Source organism: Seriola aureovittata, chromosome 14 (assembly GCF_021018895.1).
Source record: "Seriola aureovittata isolate HTS-2021-v1 ecotype China chromosome 14, ASM2101889v1, whole genome shotgun sequence".
NCBI lineage: Eukaryota > Metazoa > Chordata > Actinopteri > Carangiformes > Carangidae > Seriola > Seriola aureovittata.
In genome coordinates this window covers 17,821,815-17,841,309 of record NC_079377.1, presented here as the reverse complement: position 1 = coordinate 17,841,309, position 19,495 = coordinate 17,821,815, and the positions used below count along the sequence as shown (strand labels likewise).

The 19,495-nt window shown below is 39.3% G+C and overlaps 1 protein-coding gene across 2 annotated transcripts in view; it reads left to right on the top strand.

The window, feature by feature from the left end:
• Positions 1-19,495, top strand: part of LOC130181071 (glutamate receptor ionotropic, delta-1-like) — a 236,113-nt gene that overhangs the window by 182,423 nt on the left and 34,195 nt on the right. For both annotated transcript variants that reach the window (XM_056394828.1, XM_056394829.1), the window contains exons 6-8: positions 7,381-7,554; positions 10,285-10,446; positions 11,551-11,670. In XM_056394828.1, coding sequence (XP_056250803.1) covers positions 7,381-7,554; positions 10,285-10,446; positions 11,551-11,670 — 456 coding nt within the window. The remainder of the gene's footprint in view (positions 1-7,380; positions 7,555-10,284; positions 10,447-11,550; positions 11,671-19,495) is intronic.

Genomic DNA, 19,495 nt, shown 5'->3' with positions numbered 1-19,495 from the left:
TATATCCCCATTCTCATTATTCTGTCCCTCTGTCAATATATAATTTTCATTTTCCTCTGTTTCTCTATCTCTCTCTCTCTCCCGCTCCCTCTCCCTTGCCCTTGCCCTCTCTCTGTCATTGTAAAGACTGAAGAGATTTTCTCTCTCACAGTAATTTTTGTTTATCCTTTTTTCCCCTCTCACTCTATCTCAGCCTTTGATTTCATCACCCAAGAAAAAACTGCCCATAAAACTGACAATCACCTTCAAATGAGAATAACACAGACATGTTGAAAAGGCTAACAAGAAAATTCAATTACTACTCATGCCGACCTATTTTTCTCACATATTGGTCTTCAGGGTTCTTCTCATGTACACAAGAAAATAGCGTGAAACTTGAGAGCACGTAACTCATCCACCATCTTCTTAAATCCTAATTTTCCCAGAGCACAACAAGAGAGCCCATTTAAATTGAATCCAGACATGTATCTAACTGCAAATGATTTATCTACAATTCTTGCTCTAAAGGGAAACAAGATTTAAAGGAAGGTGCAAAGCTACTTTGTTTTCATTAGCCTGTGATTTGATTTCTAAGACGCTCTTAACATGGCTGATAGCATAAAGAGTCTTAATGAGTTTTTTTAGATTTTTATTAATTCAAACACATGAGTGGACAGTTAAACACAGTGATTATCAGAATGAGATTCTTTGATTTGTAGATATGTAGTATGCCTGCGGGCAGTTGCTCTCATTCGGCTGCCTGTTCATGACTGAGTTGTGACATTCATTTACCTGTGTGATGTTGAGGCTCGCCGTCGTCGGTCCACCCCGTCAGCTCCCCAGGCACCTGCCAGCCATTCACATTCCTCACAGTGAAAGCCAGGTCTCACATTTCATTCAAGTCTCACGACAAGTGGTTATGGTAATCTGCCACCAGTGGCAACATGTGGCTCGATGAATGTAGTTGTCAAGATAGAGATGTGATACGAGCACAGAGTGAGATGGATGATGATGATGAGCAAGTATCATCACAAGTCGAAAAACGATAATGTGTGAGGGACTCACAGATAGACAAGAAGGAATGAAACAGATGCTGGGTCCTGGAAACTATTTTTATTCAGGGCTGTTGTGAACGTTACACTTACTTCATGCAGTAATTTGAAAATTATCAGTAGCCTACAGTAGCTTAAAGGCTGTGAATCACTTATGGATGCAAGAGACTGATTAAAAAGAATGGATGAAATTGAAGCAACACAGACTGAGACGTCCCGACCTTTAGTCACTAGTATAGATCAAAAACACAACATTTTTCCATTTATGAAACTCAATAGCATTTGTCTATAAACCCTCCCTCACTGGTATATGCCATGTTTTTCAAACATGTCAACCCTAATTCACAATGCAGGCTTTCTGTTATAAATGTATAAATCCAAGCACAAGCTAAAATGACTCAAGTGATGTCACTTTCCAATACTCCCTCCACAGCCACAGATAGGTCAAATAGGTTAAGTGCCCTTGTTGTAAGAAAAAAAAGTTTGAAACACTCTAAAATTTTCTCCCAACATAACTTTTCTTCACTTGCAAACATTTTCAGTCTAGGGAAAGTTTAACTCACTTTGGGGAATATGGCTTCAATCTGAATTTTCAGGCAGAACCTGAAACTTTAGTTATGTCCCTCACTTGTAAGTTGCTTTGGATAAAAGCGTCTGCCAAATGAGGAAATGTAAAAGTAAACCCTGTTAATTATTCGACCATCAATATAATCTCGGAGTCAGCACATTAAAACTAACAACAGTTTCTCTGGTTTATTAGTCCAGAGTGTCTGTAATGCACAAACTAACTTTAAGAGGGTGAGAGAGTATTAGATAGAGCAACTAGAGAGGAAGTGAAAGTAAATTACAGAAAACGCAGGCGGTGACTTCATACTTAAACATTTGCAGCAGGTGAATAACCTGATATATGGCCTCTACTGGAATGCAGCTGGAATCACGTTTGGATAGAGATGTCACCTACATAGAAGAGAAGACAAGAGGGGCAGTGAGAAGAAGGGGGGCTTCAAGATATCTAGAGGAAAGTGTGTTAGGGTGGCTTTGAGTGTGCATAGGCACATATGGCAGTTCCTTCTTTGATTGTGTCTATTTCACAGTGATGTATGGAACTGGTCACCTGATTTAATCCTATCTCAGAAACTATTCCATCTGTCTATATCTAGTCCAAGAGGTCAAACAATGGTCATGGCATGGTACCAACCGCCCTGCTGACAGAAAGGCCTGTGGAATCTCCGATTTGGCTCTCCAGTGCCATTAGCAATTCCTTAATTTAATCTTATCATCTCCTTTCTTCAACAAGCTTTGATCTGTCTTTAAATATAAACACTGGTCCAGGTTTCGGAAATCAGACAAATTTAACAACTAATTTACTGCTGCGAGAACCGAACTAAGCCAAAGTCTTAAAGCTGGAGTGAATATTTGGAGTTTGCCTGGAATACATCACACCTCAGATGTGTTTATCTTGTGTTCTGCTCAGAGACTTCCAACATTAGTTTGAGACTGACACTAATGCATTTTAAAACCAGAGGAGTGGGTTTGAGTGGCACACAGTTCATGAGCCCTAAGGGTATGAAACTTATTCAACACTCAAATGACCAAACTAATCTTTAGGAAAACAGAGAAAAGCTTTGAAACTGGAGTGTAAGAAGTACAGCAGGACTTGATGTGAGCAGAAGGGCGCTGGGATGACAGGCAGGCGTGCGTCTCCCTAAACCACCCACTAAACCAGGGTGCTGCAGCTGCTGGCACACAGAAGGTTGTCTGCATCTGACACTGTCTAGTGGACTGAGATGGATTGCACATCCAGGGAGGATTTGTTGTTGTTTTTTTCCCCTTCGAAGACGGGACGGTGACACCTCAGAATGTTTGATGGATTAGGCGGCTGTGCTTGCTGTGACAGACAGAGTTGACGAGGACAGTCATGATATGACTGATGTCCTGGGTAACTGCCCAACAAGCAACTGAGATGGAAACCCTATTCTACTGACGCAATCTCCTCCGCAGCAGCCTGCGGGACGGGAAGGTGGATTACTGAAGAGGCCATTTACGAGATAAAGACATTTTTCATTTAGCTTATTGCTTATTTAAAGTAGTGTATAACATTGCATTTATCAAAACATTGGATAAGCTGTTATGGTCCTTTCCTTTGTACCATTAACTGTGATGAGTATCCACCCAGAAACCCAATTCATATGTCAAAAAATGATGTACTAACCCACAAATGGTGACCACCGGAGACATCCGTTGTCATGGTCATAAATCTAAAGGAGTCCAGACAGGCGTCTCCCTTCACCAACCACCTTATCTAAATGTTGCAGCAGTTACAGTTACAGTCATTTAAAATCATTAAGGTTATTAAGTGGACAATTCAAATTACACACAGCATGTTTCATTAAATAGACCAACTGCACCTCCAGGCTGAAATTTAGGTCCCATCATAGCAATAAAACCCTCAACAACAACGCATGTATGCACTGCACTAACAGTCGGGCCTGTCCCTGCATTACTTGGTACGTTCTAAATTGGTCTCATTAGACTATGTTATGAGGATGTAATAGGATAGCTTACACAAGTGCACTGTACTTGTAAATGAATGCAAACTTTTTTTCAGTCAATCTTATCTTAAGTGATAACACTGTCATAATGCTACTCTCCTCAAGCTTCAAGTCCCTGTTTTCTGCTGGTTTGATGAATTTCTGCCTCAAAATAAACCAACGTGCACCACAATGGTTAAAATGGCTCAGCTGAGGGGATGTTGATTCAGATCATGTGGTGTAGTGAAATTTAGCCTGAAATTACATCGCATTTCCGGCTGCTCAGACCACATCTTGTTGCAAATGGTCCTTCCTTTGTTTCAGTTTCATTTAAAGCCCTTGCCCTTCATGCAGTCATGAACTGTGAGTGGCCAGAGTGTTGCTATGTTGTTGTGTGCGTGAAAACATTCATAGATATGATTAACTGAATTGACTACATGCTACTGAAGTTGTTGGCTTTTTCCCAACATAACCTCACATCATTGCAGACAGACAGGAACTGAAATGTGTTCATCCCTCTCCAACTTACACAGCTGCTCCCAAAAATGACATGGTCCCACCCATGGGTATGTGACCCACGTTTTGCACTAGTGACTGCATTTTCAGCCTGGTTCAATTAATTTAAGAGCCATATACTTATGGTGTGCCACAGTTCACAGTGATGCACACACCATTGGATATTTAATTCATGGGGAAGTAAGAGTGCCACAAAATCAGCAGTCATGAGTTTACTAATCAGTCTTCTCTGGCGGCGTTTTAGAGCATTAATAAAGCCCAAGTTTAATCATCATTAGTATAGCATACCAATCTGAGGCTTAAACAATCACCAAAAAACTGACTAAGAGGTGACTGTTAATACAAGTCTGCAAGTGCACAGTAACCTGGAGCAACAAGAACTGTTATCCACAATATTTTTCCTCTACTCTATATTGACCATTGTAATAAAATGTATTATCTTAGTCCAATTCAACACATAGTGTTGTTTTACTACTGCAGTTATTAGTATGTGAATTTTAACGCAAGATGAGACAATTTTAATGTATGTGTTGAATGTGCTAAATACTGACATGGACAATGGCTGTACTATATATTTTTTATAAACAATATGGCAGCATTGTCTCTCACTGTAATATATGGTTTTTCATATGAATGATGTATTACATTTGTCCTCACTCTATGAAAAACAAGCAAATATATCATCTTTCTCTCTCCTCTCTTCATCATATGCAGATTCTAGCCGCAGCACTTAATGATCAATTTTCAACACAACAGAACTGCCTGAATAGAACATTGCAGTGATTTAACTGCGCAACCCTTCAGTTCTGCATAATTTTTCAGAGAGTTATCATGTCTATTGTTTGATGTGGAAGAGGAAAGTCTCAATTGAATATAAGGGTTGATGTACTGAAAAGTACACCTAAGATATATCACTCAGAGTCTCACAAATCAGAAAAGGCTTGTGCCCTGTGTAATTTGATGTTTGATATATATTTTTTCCATTACAAAAGGACAACCAGTTATTTGGTCTTGTCATCAGATATCTGGAAAATAAAGTAATGGAGTGATCTTGAGGTTATGTTCTGCCAACCTAATTAAAATTTTCTAAACAATGCACTGGAACTGCATTACAAAAAGTCATGTATACAGCATGTTTATAGGCAAGAACAACTCAAATTAATGTCATACGCACAGTGCTCTGTTCTTCCTCCCTGCCTCACCTTACTTCTCAATTTAGTTGCCTGCAGCTTCAAAAACCTTACTTCTAATTAAATCGCTGTCATGATTGCGGGTAAATTTTTTATTTATTTCTAGTGAAAGATTAATAACATTGACTGAACAGCACAAAGAGGATAATTTAGCCTATCTGTCAGCTGAACTTGATTTGATTAATGTATTTTGGAGCTCCGGCTGTCATTGAAACATGGCCATGCTGTATTCACTTTTTCAGATATTTGAGTGGGTTACCACCAAGGAGCTTAACAGCTGAACTGACTGTGGGATAACTGCAGATTCTAAAAGCAGTTATATGCTTTTGTCAGTAATAATATTGTTTTGTGACTTAAAGCTATTATAACCACATACAGTACACCATTTAGATTAATCATGTTTCTCTAGTGATTCTAGTGCTTTTAAAAACATTGCAGTCACAGGCCTTGATGTATCTATTCTCTATTCTCTTTATGTGCTAATGGTACACGCTAATGATCATTTTTGCGTATCTATTTTACAAGTGAAATATATCATAGTGGCGTCCAAATTGTGACTTAATGGTCTGTACTTTCTCCTGCGACAGAACTTAAAAGGCACGCATTTCATCAGCTATGTGCCATTGGTCAGTGGCAATGCTGGGTCAGTTTATGACACAAATGTCACCCATGATGGTGACAGAACACTTGGACTGGGTGGCACTGGAAGTTATTAGCTTGGACGTGAGGGTTCGGCTCAGTGAACCGTGCAGCATAATTCATCTGATTAATGTGTCATGGCAACTCATAAATATTCATACTTTCCACCCGACTAACTGTGAAGAGTCCGAAAAGGAGTCAGAGGATAAAACTAGATGAGCTAGAATCACCTGAGGAGTGTTTTACTCACACTGTGCAAAGATGAAAGATCTGTGAATACTGACTCTTCAAGAAAGAATCTGTGTTTTCAATTGACAATAAAGTGGTTTTGCACAGAAAATAAAAAAATATATATATGACATGAGATATGTGGATGAGAGAAGGTTTTGAAAAAATGTTGTGAACAAAGCAATATTGACTGTCAACTGAAATAAGGTAAACATACAAAGAAAGACTAAGAAAGAATGATGGCAACATAATAAGAGATTTAAATCCACATTAGGATGAATGGAAAGAGAAGACAGAAGCCAGGAGATACAGTATTAACACTGAGGGAGGACAGAGACAAGCAGTAACATCACAGAGGTCGATGCCAAAGGGAAAGATCAGAATGTCTGATTAGGAAAACAGATAGAGAGCACGAATTCAGGCATGTGTGGTGAAGGATTATATCAACCCAGAGCTGCTTAAGTTCTGACCCGACAGTAACCTCACAGCTTTATTGTCAGATAGTATATGAACCCAGTGTTTCCCAAGAGACTCGCTGTCTGCCTCAGCATTGACCATCGTCCTGCTCTGGAGACCAGCAGGCAGATCACTGTCTCATGAATATTGATCCGACCCTTATGTAGGTCTCCACTGACTGTCTCCGTGCATCGCCCCACTCAAGAGGGCCAAGGGTCACCAGCACTATTATTGTGAAGGATATACCTGAAATGTTTGTTGATTTATCTAATGTGAATAACATAATGGGCAAATTTCCTAGAAGTAAATTGTGTCTTTCGGTCTAAAAATGATTTATTTATTATTTATTAGATAATATAAGATAATGCTGGGAGATAAATGATGTGTGAATTAAGCTTTGAATGATCACTGTTAATGTTCACTGGGTTTATGTCCAATAAATGTCAACAGAAAAATAAGATTGCGTGTTAAAGTGTCATTTTCAACCCCAGCCTCTATCAGTTGTCCCCATTGTACTTGTTGGAATTATCCCCCTTTTTACCGCACTGTGTCTTGGAGCTGATTGCTCTATAGCCGCTCAATGTGTCATCTGATATTTTAATTGCTACAGAACCAGGTACAGGCAGCGCAGACCCCTCAGAGGTTTCTTATCCAAATTTCCACTCAGAAAACTTCTTTTCAAAAACTGCAAATTCCTCACGGCACAAAAGTCCCAGTCTGATTTAACAAAAAAAAAGAAAAGTGCCACTAGTCTTTAAACTAAACTCTTCCTGTCATCTTTATCTTCAGGAGGTGAGTGATGCAGACATCATGGAGCTGGTCCATAGCTCTCTGGGGCGGATGACCATCATTCGTCAGATCTTCCCATTATGGAGGGACACCAACGTTCGCTGCATGAGGAACAATCATCGCATCTCCTCTCTGCTCTGTGACCCACAGGAAGGATATCTGCAGTCCCTGGAGGTAAAAACTGTTTAAAGATTTACTAGCTGGAAGCTGCTGAAGTATTATCCCTCAGATCTTGTTTGTCCATCAAGGCTGAATTAGGAAACTTTTTATATTGTGGCAGACGGTAATGCAACATACTCGCATACAGACAGGAAAAAATGTATACATTCAGTTTCAACTTTCTGTGCCATATTTGATTTGTAATTCAAATGATTTCACACTTTGAAGTGGTACTCCGCCACCACCTCCACCAAACAGTCACCTGCTGTATGCTTGAAAGGTGGCTGTAGAAGGTACATTGTTTCCTCATTGGCACAGATGAGTTGCTGTAGTCTGTTTGAAGGTGAGAGTTTCTCTGGAAACAGGAAAAAGAATCAAAATGTCCCAAGCGAAACCAGATTAAGCTGCTTTTGGTGGAGGTTCTGAGCTTTAAGGAGGGTAAATGCACAACATGGAAGCAGTATGATGGATGAGGATGTATTGAGTGTTTGACTAGTGGCAAGGCTGTGTTTTTTCTGTCTTGTTTTCTATCCCTTTTGCTCCGAGTATTTATGGGACAGCGAGTTTGTGTTTTAGAAACAACCAGCATGTTTCATCCACCTTCTCCAGCAGCCAACAGGAGGAATACTCGCTATCAACGAGAGTGACAGAACTATAAAACAAGCGTAGTGTGGTCTTTTCTGTGTGTGTGTGTGTGTGTGTGTGTGTGTGTGTGTGTGTGTGTGTGTGTGTCTCTTCATGGCAAAATGTGTTCCTGGAGACACCTACTGTGGCAGGAACTACCACAGAGGTGGTTCTGTGGCCGAGTGTGAAGATGGGTGTGCTCCGACCTTTGAGAACTAAGTACTCATGTAATAATGTAGTAATGACTACTACTCATGGGATGCAAATGGTGTGATACATTGTTGCAAGATGGTGTCCAGGTTCGTTTTGTATGAAGTACAAGTGCTAAAAGGGGTCATGAGCATGTTTCCTGCTTGATCACACACACACCTTACAGCATACAGTATGTACCCAGCCACGGTAAAGGACACTATAGACAAGTATCTGCTGAGCGCCGCATGAATACAAATATTAGCTGATAATGTATGCAACTGAATATGGATTAAACTCCCTAGATAAGGTAATTATGAGGGACATGCACGTCCATGAATATAAATGACTGCAGCTCAGTGTGACTGGGGAATAAATGGCAGAACAGAGGAAAAAATGTTTTAAAGTAAATAAAAGCTTGTGCAAAACTGCTTAAAACTGTGAATAGATCCAAAATGTAACAAAAACAATATATTTATGAATTATTTATTAATATTATAATATTACTGACGTACCACAAGTTTAACAAAGGCTTCAATAGTGGAAAGCACTGTATGCTCTAAAACAGATTATGCTATCTATGATTTGCATTAAGGATTTGTCAACCAGGAACCCAGCCTAAGGTAAATTTACGATGACAATGAGGGTCAATAAAGAGGATTTGCCCTTCTGCACCATCACAGCTTTGTTATCTGTCTAACACAATGTCATTCACTTCTTTGGGTCTTTGTTGTAACCTCACTCACCCTGCCACTTATTACTTTCTATTGAGAGTTAAAAGCGCCTCCTAACACCTCTTAGACTTTTCTTTTGCTTAATCCATCTGGAATGAAATAGCTGTGCTCTCTGTGGCTCTATTGAAATGTTCATTCCTTTTTATCCATACTCCGGACAGATGGCAAAACCATGTGGTGTGTGCACCCACAGTCCTCAATAATTCACATGAAAGAGGGTTAAATATCGGGTAATGGCAGTTAAAGCATTCATCAGAATAGTTAAACACTGAGGTCTCAGTGCTTTCCTCTACTAATCCCTCTCACACACGCACAGAGCTGTGGTGTGACCCCAGAAATTACCTCAACATAGCTTCTGAGTAAGTGACCTCGAGGCTGGTGAACTATGTGATGTCTTACCGCTGAGAGGCTTGGATTGAAGTCCAAACGTGTCATGAACTGAATGCCTGGAGTGGCAGCTCGTATTGCTTCCATGCATCTTCTGCTGTGGAAGGATTTGACTTGACTTGACCTAGAAGACCTATCAAATCCACTGTCACACTAAGACAGCAGGCTGTGGACATGATTCCTGACAGGATGCACTGCAGTTGGAGGGAGACAGTTGAGCTGATAGCAGCTCTGAAGTTCATTAGAAGGACAGCAGAACCTCTGGTGATTTTACATCACACCACAGTACTGTCAGTATTGTATCGTACATATCATCTCACATATTATCAGTGCACTCCCATGACTGTTTAGCACATCAACCCCAGTTTTCCTTAAGTGTAAACACATGGACAGTCAGAGCAGAGTTGCTGGTTATGTTAATGTGTCTTTCTTCTGTGTTGTAATGAAAAAAAAATAGGCCTTTGGTCTCGCCACCAAAGGCAGCTGTGACAGTGTCAGACAAAAGGACAAACTGCTCACCATTTGTCCCCATGCTCTCCATCCTCTCTCTCCAAGTAAGGAGACAAGCTTTTTATTCCCTGCTGAGATTTGCTTTCCACCATCACAGGCTGAAACCAAACTGAAAGACAACTGCTTTTGTGTCACTGTCACTGTCACTGCTTCATTCATACAGGTTCACCATGGAGCAGTGTGATATATGTTTGTTTTCCTTGTTATATTCAACAGTGTAGTGTTCTGTGGTGCATAACACAAACTACCAACCAAATCCAAGAATACATTTATTCAAATGTTCTGCCTCTTTCCCCAACAGGTATCCAACCTCTACCTGTATGACAGTGTTTTGATGCTGGCCAACGCCTTCTACAGGAAACTGGAGGACAGGAAGTGGCACAGTATGGCCAGCCTCAACTGCATGAGGAAGTCCACCAAGCCATGGAATGGAGGATGGTCCATGCTGGACACCATCCAAAAGGTACTTGAATTTGAAGTTACAATTTTTTTTCTTGCTTAGCAAATCTGCAACCCTGTATTTGCTATTCTGTGAGAAATGATGAATCATATCTTCTGCAGTATTCTATCATTGATGATGATATCAATAGTTAACTACAAAAAAATGCACAGTTTTATGAGAGGCATAAGTATAACGGTGGTTTATAGAGTGAAAGCACGACTTAGAAAAGTCTATTGAACTATGATCCCTGCTGGAGACTCCTCATGTTCAAATTCATTTACTTTTAAAACACCCTCAAGGAATCTCATTATTGAATGTGATCTCCAGGTTTGGCCTCAGGATGGATTTGTAGCAGATTCTGGGCTTTTATCTTTGTTCTTGTCTAGCTCTCTGTTTTCTTATTGGAATAAGGCCACAAATACTAGACAGTAGCCTTGATTTCATCCATTTCAGTCTGATAATGGATTTTTTCATTGTTGTAGACAGTCACACTGGTTTAATCTCAGCTGGGACATGCTGGAACAAAGGTTCTCTCATCACATTGTTGTGTTGGTGCCATTCAGACTGAACTGTAAATGAACCTAAATCGATCTGATTCCTGTTACAGTTCATACTTCTTTTCAAAATGCACCAGAATTTTTCATAAAAGGTGATTTTTATCTCTGCAACAAAACAACATTTATCTTAAATTATTTAACTTCTTTTTGTACTTTACCTACAAGCCTGGTTGAATGACATGGCACACATAAATCATTCTTTAAATGGTATATTTAAGGGATGATTTGCATAAATCATATGGTATTAACTTGAAAACTTCGGTTGATGATTATGTACTGTAAAATGTCACAATCCAGTAAGATGCAGCCAAAGTCCCAGTTCATATTTTAAGTTCAAATTTCTTCCCATGCATAGTATGTTTTATAAGTTGTCATTAGAGGAACATTAGTTAAATCAATGCAAACATCTAATTTTATTAAATTGTAATGAAAAATGTAATGTGCAGAGGGGTTGTTATGTACTAATTAATTCCTGCAGGCTTTCCTTTCCCTTTGCAACACCTAAAGATTAGAAACAGAGAGTAAATAGGAACATACAGTAAATACTGTCTGCTTGTTGTTGCTGTAGGGACGGATCAGTGGACTCACAGGACTGATGGACTTTCGTGCTGAAGGTTCTAACTCTCATGTTCAGTTTGAGGTTCTTGGAACCAGCTACAGTGAGACGTTTGGGAAAGATGTGAAACGGGTGAGTCCAGAGTATTCTTTTTTGCATTTTGTTTGTTTGTCTCTTCAGGACACACCTCATGGGACATTTGCTAGCATGTTTTGAGGTTTTAGGCCAAATTTTACAGTGTGGCATATAAATAAACAGATAACGATAAAATTATAAATTATGTGCAAATACTTTGTTTTATATCCCACTGGGAGATTCAGTAATAGTGGGTTTTGTTTTTTCTCATTTCAGAATGTCAGAAATAACAATGTAGCTGCTATTTGTTAGTGTAATGCATTTCACAGCAGGGTGCCCCAACTTTCTCATTTCACAAAGCAACTACGCTGCGTCCCAGTAATATATGGTATGCATTAGACCACAGACCACTCAATTACAGCATTTGTATGGAAGTCAGTTTTATAAGCTTTTTGTTCATCGATGTATTTGCATGAAGTTCATGAAGGAAACAGCAGGTACTGTGAAACCGCTGATGAAAGTGGCTTTTCTTCTTTCTTAGACATTGTCTCGATGTGACCACTTACCGTGTGAGGAGAGAAAAAAGTGAAATTAAACTGTTTCTCATTATCTCAAGGACCCCCTGTAAACTTCTTAAGTTTAGATACCAACTCCCAGTCCTTGAGAACTAGTGTCCTGCAGGTTTTTGTTTCTATATAATAGTAGGTTTCCCACACCTGTTAGGTAGATGCATTACATAACAGGTGTGGGCTACCAGGGAGGAACAAAATTGAGTTCCACCTCTACTAGAAACCCTGGATATCCAGTGTATTGACTGATATGAACAAGTACTGACTGTACAGAAGGCTTTGAACTGTCAATTGTTTTTACTGTCTTGTTGTTTTTTTACATAGACCTCTGGTTCTCAGCCTTAATCCTCGGGATCCAAAGCCCCGCTATTTTTTGTTTCTTTTGGATGTCAGGCAATTACCTTAGTGGTAGAATAGAAAATCAGTTGCATTCTGAGACCTGTGGTCACAGGGTTTAACATTTGACAGTGAGGTGTCAGGTGTGAGGGTGCCCTCTACTGGAGCTCCTGAATTAACCCGATCCCTCTCCTTCAATCTTCCATTTCACAACATCACCCATCTTGGCTTGTGAGGTGTCATCTCAAGTTGAGTTAAAACATTAGATTTGTGCTTCTTACTACTAACTCACAAACAAGGAGAGTTATCCATGCTCAAGTGCTGCACTCAGACATTTTCATATTTTACTAATAATGAGCAGGGTATCTGAGCTGACCGTCAGCGCTCGGATGAGAAACCTTTTGAGTGTCATAGAGCTGAAGTGAAGGATGGAGAGCATTATTTGTGCACTCTTCTCGGAGCCGTAATTTGTTTGTCGCTGTGGATGTCCTGATTCAGTCAGGGACTCCTTGCAGAATGAAGAAAAATTGAGTTTCTTGGCAATCTATGTAGAGCAGGACTGACCAGAAGCAGTAATGAAGATTTAATCACCACTCAGTCTAACTGAAATCATGAAGCCAATTCATCATAATGTGGCCATTAGCATTAGCTAGGAGGATACCCACTACACACAGTGCCATGTGTTTACACACACACACACACACACAGGGACATACATACACATTCATTTCCAACAGTCTGGCATTTATATAAAGGAGGATTCACATAAACAGAGGAGACCCAAAGTGCATTCACACACAAACCTGTATTGTACACACTGTTTTGGACCTGAGACATTAAGAGAAGGCAGCCAGGCAAACAGAGAACAGAGGCCAGGGAGCACACTAACATGTGGGCGCTTGTATCTCAAAATCATTAGAGGCAAAGGGGGGCAGCAAGGCCAGATAATGGGATGCCAAATGCATTCAGTGTTGTTGTTCATTACCTGGCATGTCTATCTGCATGTCTGCCCAATACTTGGCAGAACCATTTACCGGGGGAAAACACATAAACTCATGTACCTTTCCACTGTGTTTCCCTATAATGGATTGTATATATATATATATGTATTCAGCGTTTTCCTTTCTCTGTGTTGTGTAAAGCTGGTGTGTACCATCAAGAAATGCCACACCATTACATGGTTTCCTCTGCAATGTACTGTAATGTCATGTTTCTTTATGTTTTTTTTTTTTTTCTTTTTGAGTGGAGTCGAACTGGGATTGCATGTCCTGCTCCACCCCCCCAACCCACATCCGCCCATTTAGACGCATCCTCATTTTGTCCCTTTTCTCCCCTCTCTTTTATCTTTACATCTCATCTCATCACCCATCCACTGCATCCTCCTCTCTCTGCTCACTTCTTCTCTTCCCTAACCCTTTCTCCTCATTTTTCAGCCCTGGTTTCCTCCCTCTCCATCATCGTTTATCTGCATTCGGTCCATTTTCTCCCCAGCCTGATGGCTCTTAGATGAGGCGTCTTTCTGGTTAGAAACTGTAATGAAGACTGAAATACTATTTCCTGGATCGCTACTGTGAGTTTTCTCCACCAGCCAGCAATGCTGCAGAGTGATCGATGCTGTTGTTGTTGTTTTGGTTTCCCAGTTTGCTCTTATTGATGTGTCAGTTCGTCTCTAAGCAGATATTGCTAATGACTTCCAGCTTACGCGAAGCTCTTCATAGAGAAAAGTCAATTCATTTCAATGTAATTGTTCCTCCTTGCATTTGCTCTTGCATGCATCCTGCAGTAGTTATCTCTAAACATGTCCAGAGTAACAGCGTTGGCATTATTTTATTATTCAAATTCACATCTTTACTATTTTATAGCAAAAAAATATTCCCCCACTACTGTATGGCTGCTTGTTATTGTGAACAGCCTCTGAAAGGGAAGCTCCAAATTCTCCTCATTCAATTTTCTGGTCACAAAGCACATCAAAATACATTTTTCATAAAACTATAATATACAGTATACATTAACACTCCCATGCCATGGATGGCATTTCTAAACAGCCTTACCTGTGCTGGAAAAAATGTATGGCATGGCTGCCTGAGACATGTGACTGTGCCATTGGCCTTAGAAATAGAAAAAGTGAAAAACAGCCTCAGATTTAAAAGTGAAAGGATTTTTCTTTACTGTGGTGGTGACTCAGTCAGCTACCATGCCCTGTCAGTACAATGTTTTAAATTTACGTCTGGGATTTCTGTTGCTCATTACATGCATCTTTCCATTTCCTTCCAGGCAGTCAAAATGGCTATGTCATCAGTGGCCTAAATTTTGGAGATTTAGAGAACAGCTTTGCCAGGTTGAAAGAGTAACACTCCAGAATAGATAAAGTACATCCATCCAATTCTGGTTTCTAACATTGTAGCCATGTATCGACCAGAGCAGGCTCACATTTTGTTGTCTGGTGCTAGAACAGAACCAAGTGTCCTGACACTTGGTCACAATCGACTCGACTCTTGTCACTAGTGTCGGGTGACAGGAACCAAGCTTTTTACTGGCCATCATCACCTCTTCAGCCTCTGACAGTTGACATCTTCGTGTGTGTCACATTGCATGTTGTGTCTAGAAAACTGCAGTCATTGATAGCTGATGTATTCATCCTATTCCTCACCCCTGTTTCTCACTGGCTCACAAAGTGGAAATGGCTCTAAAGGGCGCTTCCCTCTTGCCAACAATAGATCTGCAGGGGGTTGATAGGGCTGTTGATCTAATGATTAATTTGCCAGGCCAGAAGTGTAGCTTTTTGAAACTCACTTTCTGGCTCCTATAGTGTTTTGAATGCTCCCCTACCTACTTGGATTTTCACCCACAAGATTAATAACAGCACCATGAGCCAGAAACGTGCATTTCACAAACAAAAACAGCAAACAAGAGAGCAACATTATCATTACTGTATTTTGCACCATAATAAAACATTTATACATTTCCAAAAATTATTTTTGTAATTTGTCATTAAATAATTACCCATCTCTAAAGTGATAATTAGATTTTTATATTTAATTATTTCACAATCCGCTGTAAGCAGTGCCAGACACCTGTTTTTACGGTCGACAATCAACATCAATAAAATAAACAAATTACTCTAAGCTCCTTTACCAATACCAATCCTTTACAATATGGCTGGTCAAGTGATTTTTCTACATATAACTAAGTCTCAGCAACATTATCATTTTGTAACATGGTAATACTATAATATGTTGAACTGTAAATGGGTGCAAATTACCTTTTCTCACAGTCTTGAAAAGGAAAGCATTAACCGTCAGGACCCACTTAGGGTTGCTCCTGCTTCCACACTGGCAAAAAGGAAATCCTCTTGAGAGTCTCAAATAAATGGATGAAAAGTGGCTAATATTTCTTCACATCCCTTAATTTGTTCTCTCTCATGTGCTCCAATCCATCATAAAAACAATCCTGAACAAATGTTACCAACCATATAGCCACTGAGTTCATTTAAATGCACAACATCACTGACAGTACCTGCTCTTTGTTGCTCTCACTTCACAAGATGAGGTAAAAAATCATTTTCAGTTCATAAGTGGGTACGATGAGTTGTAAACAGAATCTGTAATTCTTTTTTTATTTTTTTATTTTTTTAAGAGAACTTCTCACTTTCATATGTTAATTTTTAGTCTGTGCAACAATATTTTTTTTAAGCCTACACTGTATGCAATGAGCCACCAGATCTTTTTTTGTCTGTCTTCATCTCTTGCACGCAGTCTCTTCGAAGCAACACAACACTTTACTCTGAAACAGACGGTAGGATAGAGGATAACTCCCTGTACACGGCACTGATCCAACTACTGATACAGTTTTTGTGCTTAGTCTTTTCTTCAAGGTACCATGTTATATTTAAAACCATACATAGGGAACATGTGCAATGAATAAATGTGGGAATGAAGGAAAACGGGAATCATGGGATCATTGTGAGCTTTTTATTTTCTTTTTTATTTCACTTTCTGTGAGAGATTTCAGTTCCATAGAGGAATGAACTCTCTTCCTATTCTCATGTTCGTTTTCCTTTTTGCTCATTTCTGTTGCTCCTCAATTTTATAGGTTTTTATTCTTATACTCAGTTGACCATAGTGGTATAAAGTCAATCCTGCCTCATGTTGAGGGTAGAGTGATAGACTAATTTAAATGGCCAGCTTATATTATAGATAACACCAATGGCACTACTCCAGCCTGGAACATATGTACTGTATGCAGCAAACACAATATAATTACGTGGGTGTACACCTATGCATGTATATTCATCAAAGACATATATACGGCACAAATATATGTTGTATTATATGTATATGTAAAATTTAGTAAGAATAACAGTGGATTCTGGGACACATGCAGTGACACACCTGACACATGACATAAGCAGTAAATAAGGCAGGATGTTACAACGTGACGTATATATTCCACACACTTACACAGGCATCTTGTGAGTCCGGTTAGTATGGCAGACAAAGCAGTGAGGGTCAATAAGAAGCTTGGTAGCATGATGGGCTTGTCAATATGTAAGCACCTGATGAACTGAACTAGCAGAGGAAAAGGAAACGCAGAATAGCTGCAACTAGCTCAAACTATAGTTCCACATCTATAATGACAAAGTGTAAATGGTTTTATGAAAGGGAACTGAGTGCTGGCTGGGATTTTTTTTAGGAAACGCTGTAATTGTGGCGCTATGAATTCAGGGCTATTTGACTTCCATCCCTTTGTTGTTTTCAAACGGTCATTGGCATTTACTCAGCCCCATTACAGATGATTATTTTAAGGTATTAAGCGTCTTAACCATTAGCTAAAGAGCCGCCTTGTTATTGTTGTGACTTTTTAAACAGGATATTTCAAAATATCATTAGCACAATATTCTCCATTGTACTGGAGATCCAGAAGGAAACAACTGAATGTTTTGATCTCACTTACAGTAGGTACACTCCTGGTGACTGATGGATATGCATATTTATAGGAAGACGATCTAAAACTTAAATCCTCAATGAGCTGACACTTCAAAGAAAGAAGCAGGAAGGAAGCAGGAAAAAAGCTAGAAAAGCCTCTTTTTTTTTAAAGAAATTTGGCATTAAGCAACAAAAATAAGTTTTTCTTTCATGTATAGTTAAGCATATTTTTATATAATACATCCTTTCTCAGCAGATATATGTATCCTGTTTCACCATCTTGTCCTTGAAAATCTCAAATTAATTCCCTTATTTGTTAAAGGAAGATGCCTGTATAATTTGTTTACATTTTGTAGTAAAGCAATTATTCATCCACAAATGACATTTTCAGAGTTGGCAATCAAAGAGCACAGTGTGTCCAGTCAAGTGTTGCTCGTTCATATGCAGGTGGTGTGGCTCTGCTGCATGCATTGTTTGTGACCTTCCCACTGGTGTCTTGATGTGCAAAGCTCTGTGAAGTAGAAGTGTTCCTCTTTAGTGTTCTTCAGTTTACAGAGCAGAGATTGCTCAGTGTTCTCCGGTGAGGACGACGCTGGTCATGGAGAAAATAGCTGTGAAGCAGGCAATGCACACTGACATTTCGCCCCATTCACACTCCGGCACACACAAACGCACAGACACAGTCACATACATCTGGATACACAGATGAACAAGTATACAAGCTGTTTTTTCAGTCAGATTGTGCAGTACTTGCCTACAGAATTGCATTCATTACCCACATATGACTCAGGATTTACTGTCATATCAACAATATCATTTTACACGTTTCTGAGCAAAGTGCAGTAGGTAAATACATACTGCATGACTCTGCGTTGTATTTACAATGAACAACATTGACATGCACACAGTTCTTAGATAAAGACCCTTAGGAGGTACATTTCATGAGTGATCCTGCATGGGGAGGAAACTGTTTCTATACACCCACACCAGCTGGCAGGTTATACACACGATTCACTATCAGCCTGCAGTGAAGCAATACATGCATATCAATGCAGTGGAACTCTCGAGACTGAGTATTTGGAGGATTACATGCTCCGCAGTTGGTTTGTGAAGAACAGCACATTTAAGTGTTAATGAAATTTTCTTTTTTTAAGTTTTTGTGAGCCTCTTTCACTGCCACACAAGCTTCTATTTGAATCACACTTGAAAGCCTTTATTTCTGCCTTGTGTATCTTTAGTAATTGTTTTCTCCTGGTTGTACAGTCATTTGTAATTTCAAGTTTGCTTTTGAAAATTGTTTCAGGGCAGAGATTTATGTTTGTTCATTTTGTATTTCTCATCAGTCATGACTGTAACCAAATGAATCAGGACACCAGGACAACACATTTATTTTTTATATTCTTCTTTTCTGATATTTCCCGAACTAAACTCAACTGCCTATGTCCAATCAAGTAAAAGAGCAAAGGACCCTCAATATTCTATGAAGTTAGAGTTCAAAGTTAAGTGCAGGACTTGTAATGAAATCTTGAAGCTTAAAAATATCTCTGCTCTGGTTTTGATCACTGGTACCTTTTTCTGCTTAATATTGAATTGAAGGTCCAGAGCAAGCTTCTCGAGGGCCAACAGTCTTTCAGCATTTTGTATAAACCTCCCCTCACAGATGAAAGTTAGTCATGTAAGCTGCCTATTAAGATTCAGCAGGTTGTAAATGTGCCAAAATGAGACGTGCAGTTTCTCCTGCACCAGTTTGAACTGAAGCGGTGGCAGCAATAACACACAGCGTGAGAGTTTCACCAAACCAACTCGTTTACAAATAGTTTAGGAAAGTTTTCAAAAGCATTGCATAAAAGACTGTTTTAAAATGTATGCTGTTAAATTTACTGAACTAAATCTACTAGAAAAGTAACAAGTAACAAAATGTTATTGCAATACATCTTGTTGATCAGATGACCCCTGGAACAAAAACAATTATGTGGATATTTTTTTTATGTGGAGTAATTTAACAAACTCAAAAAATTGCATACCTCTTAAAAGCTTACTGCTTTTTAATGA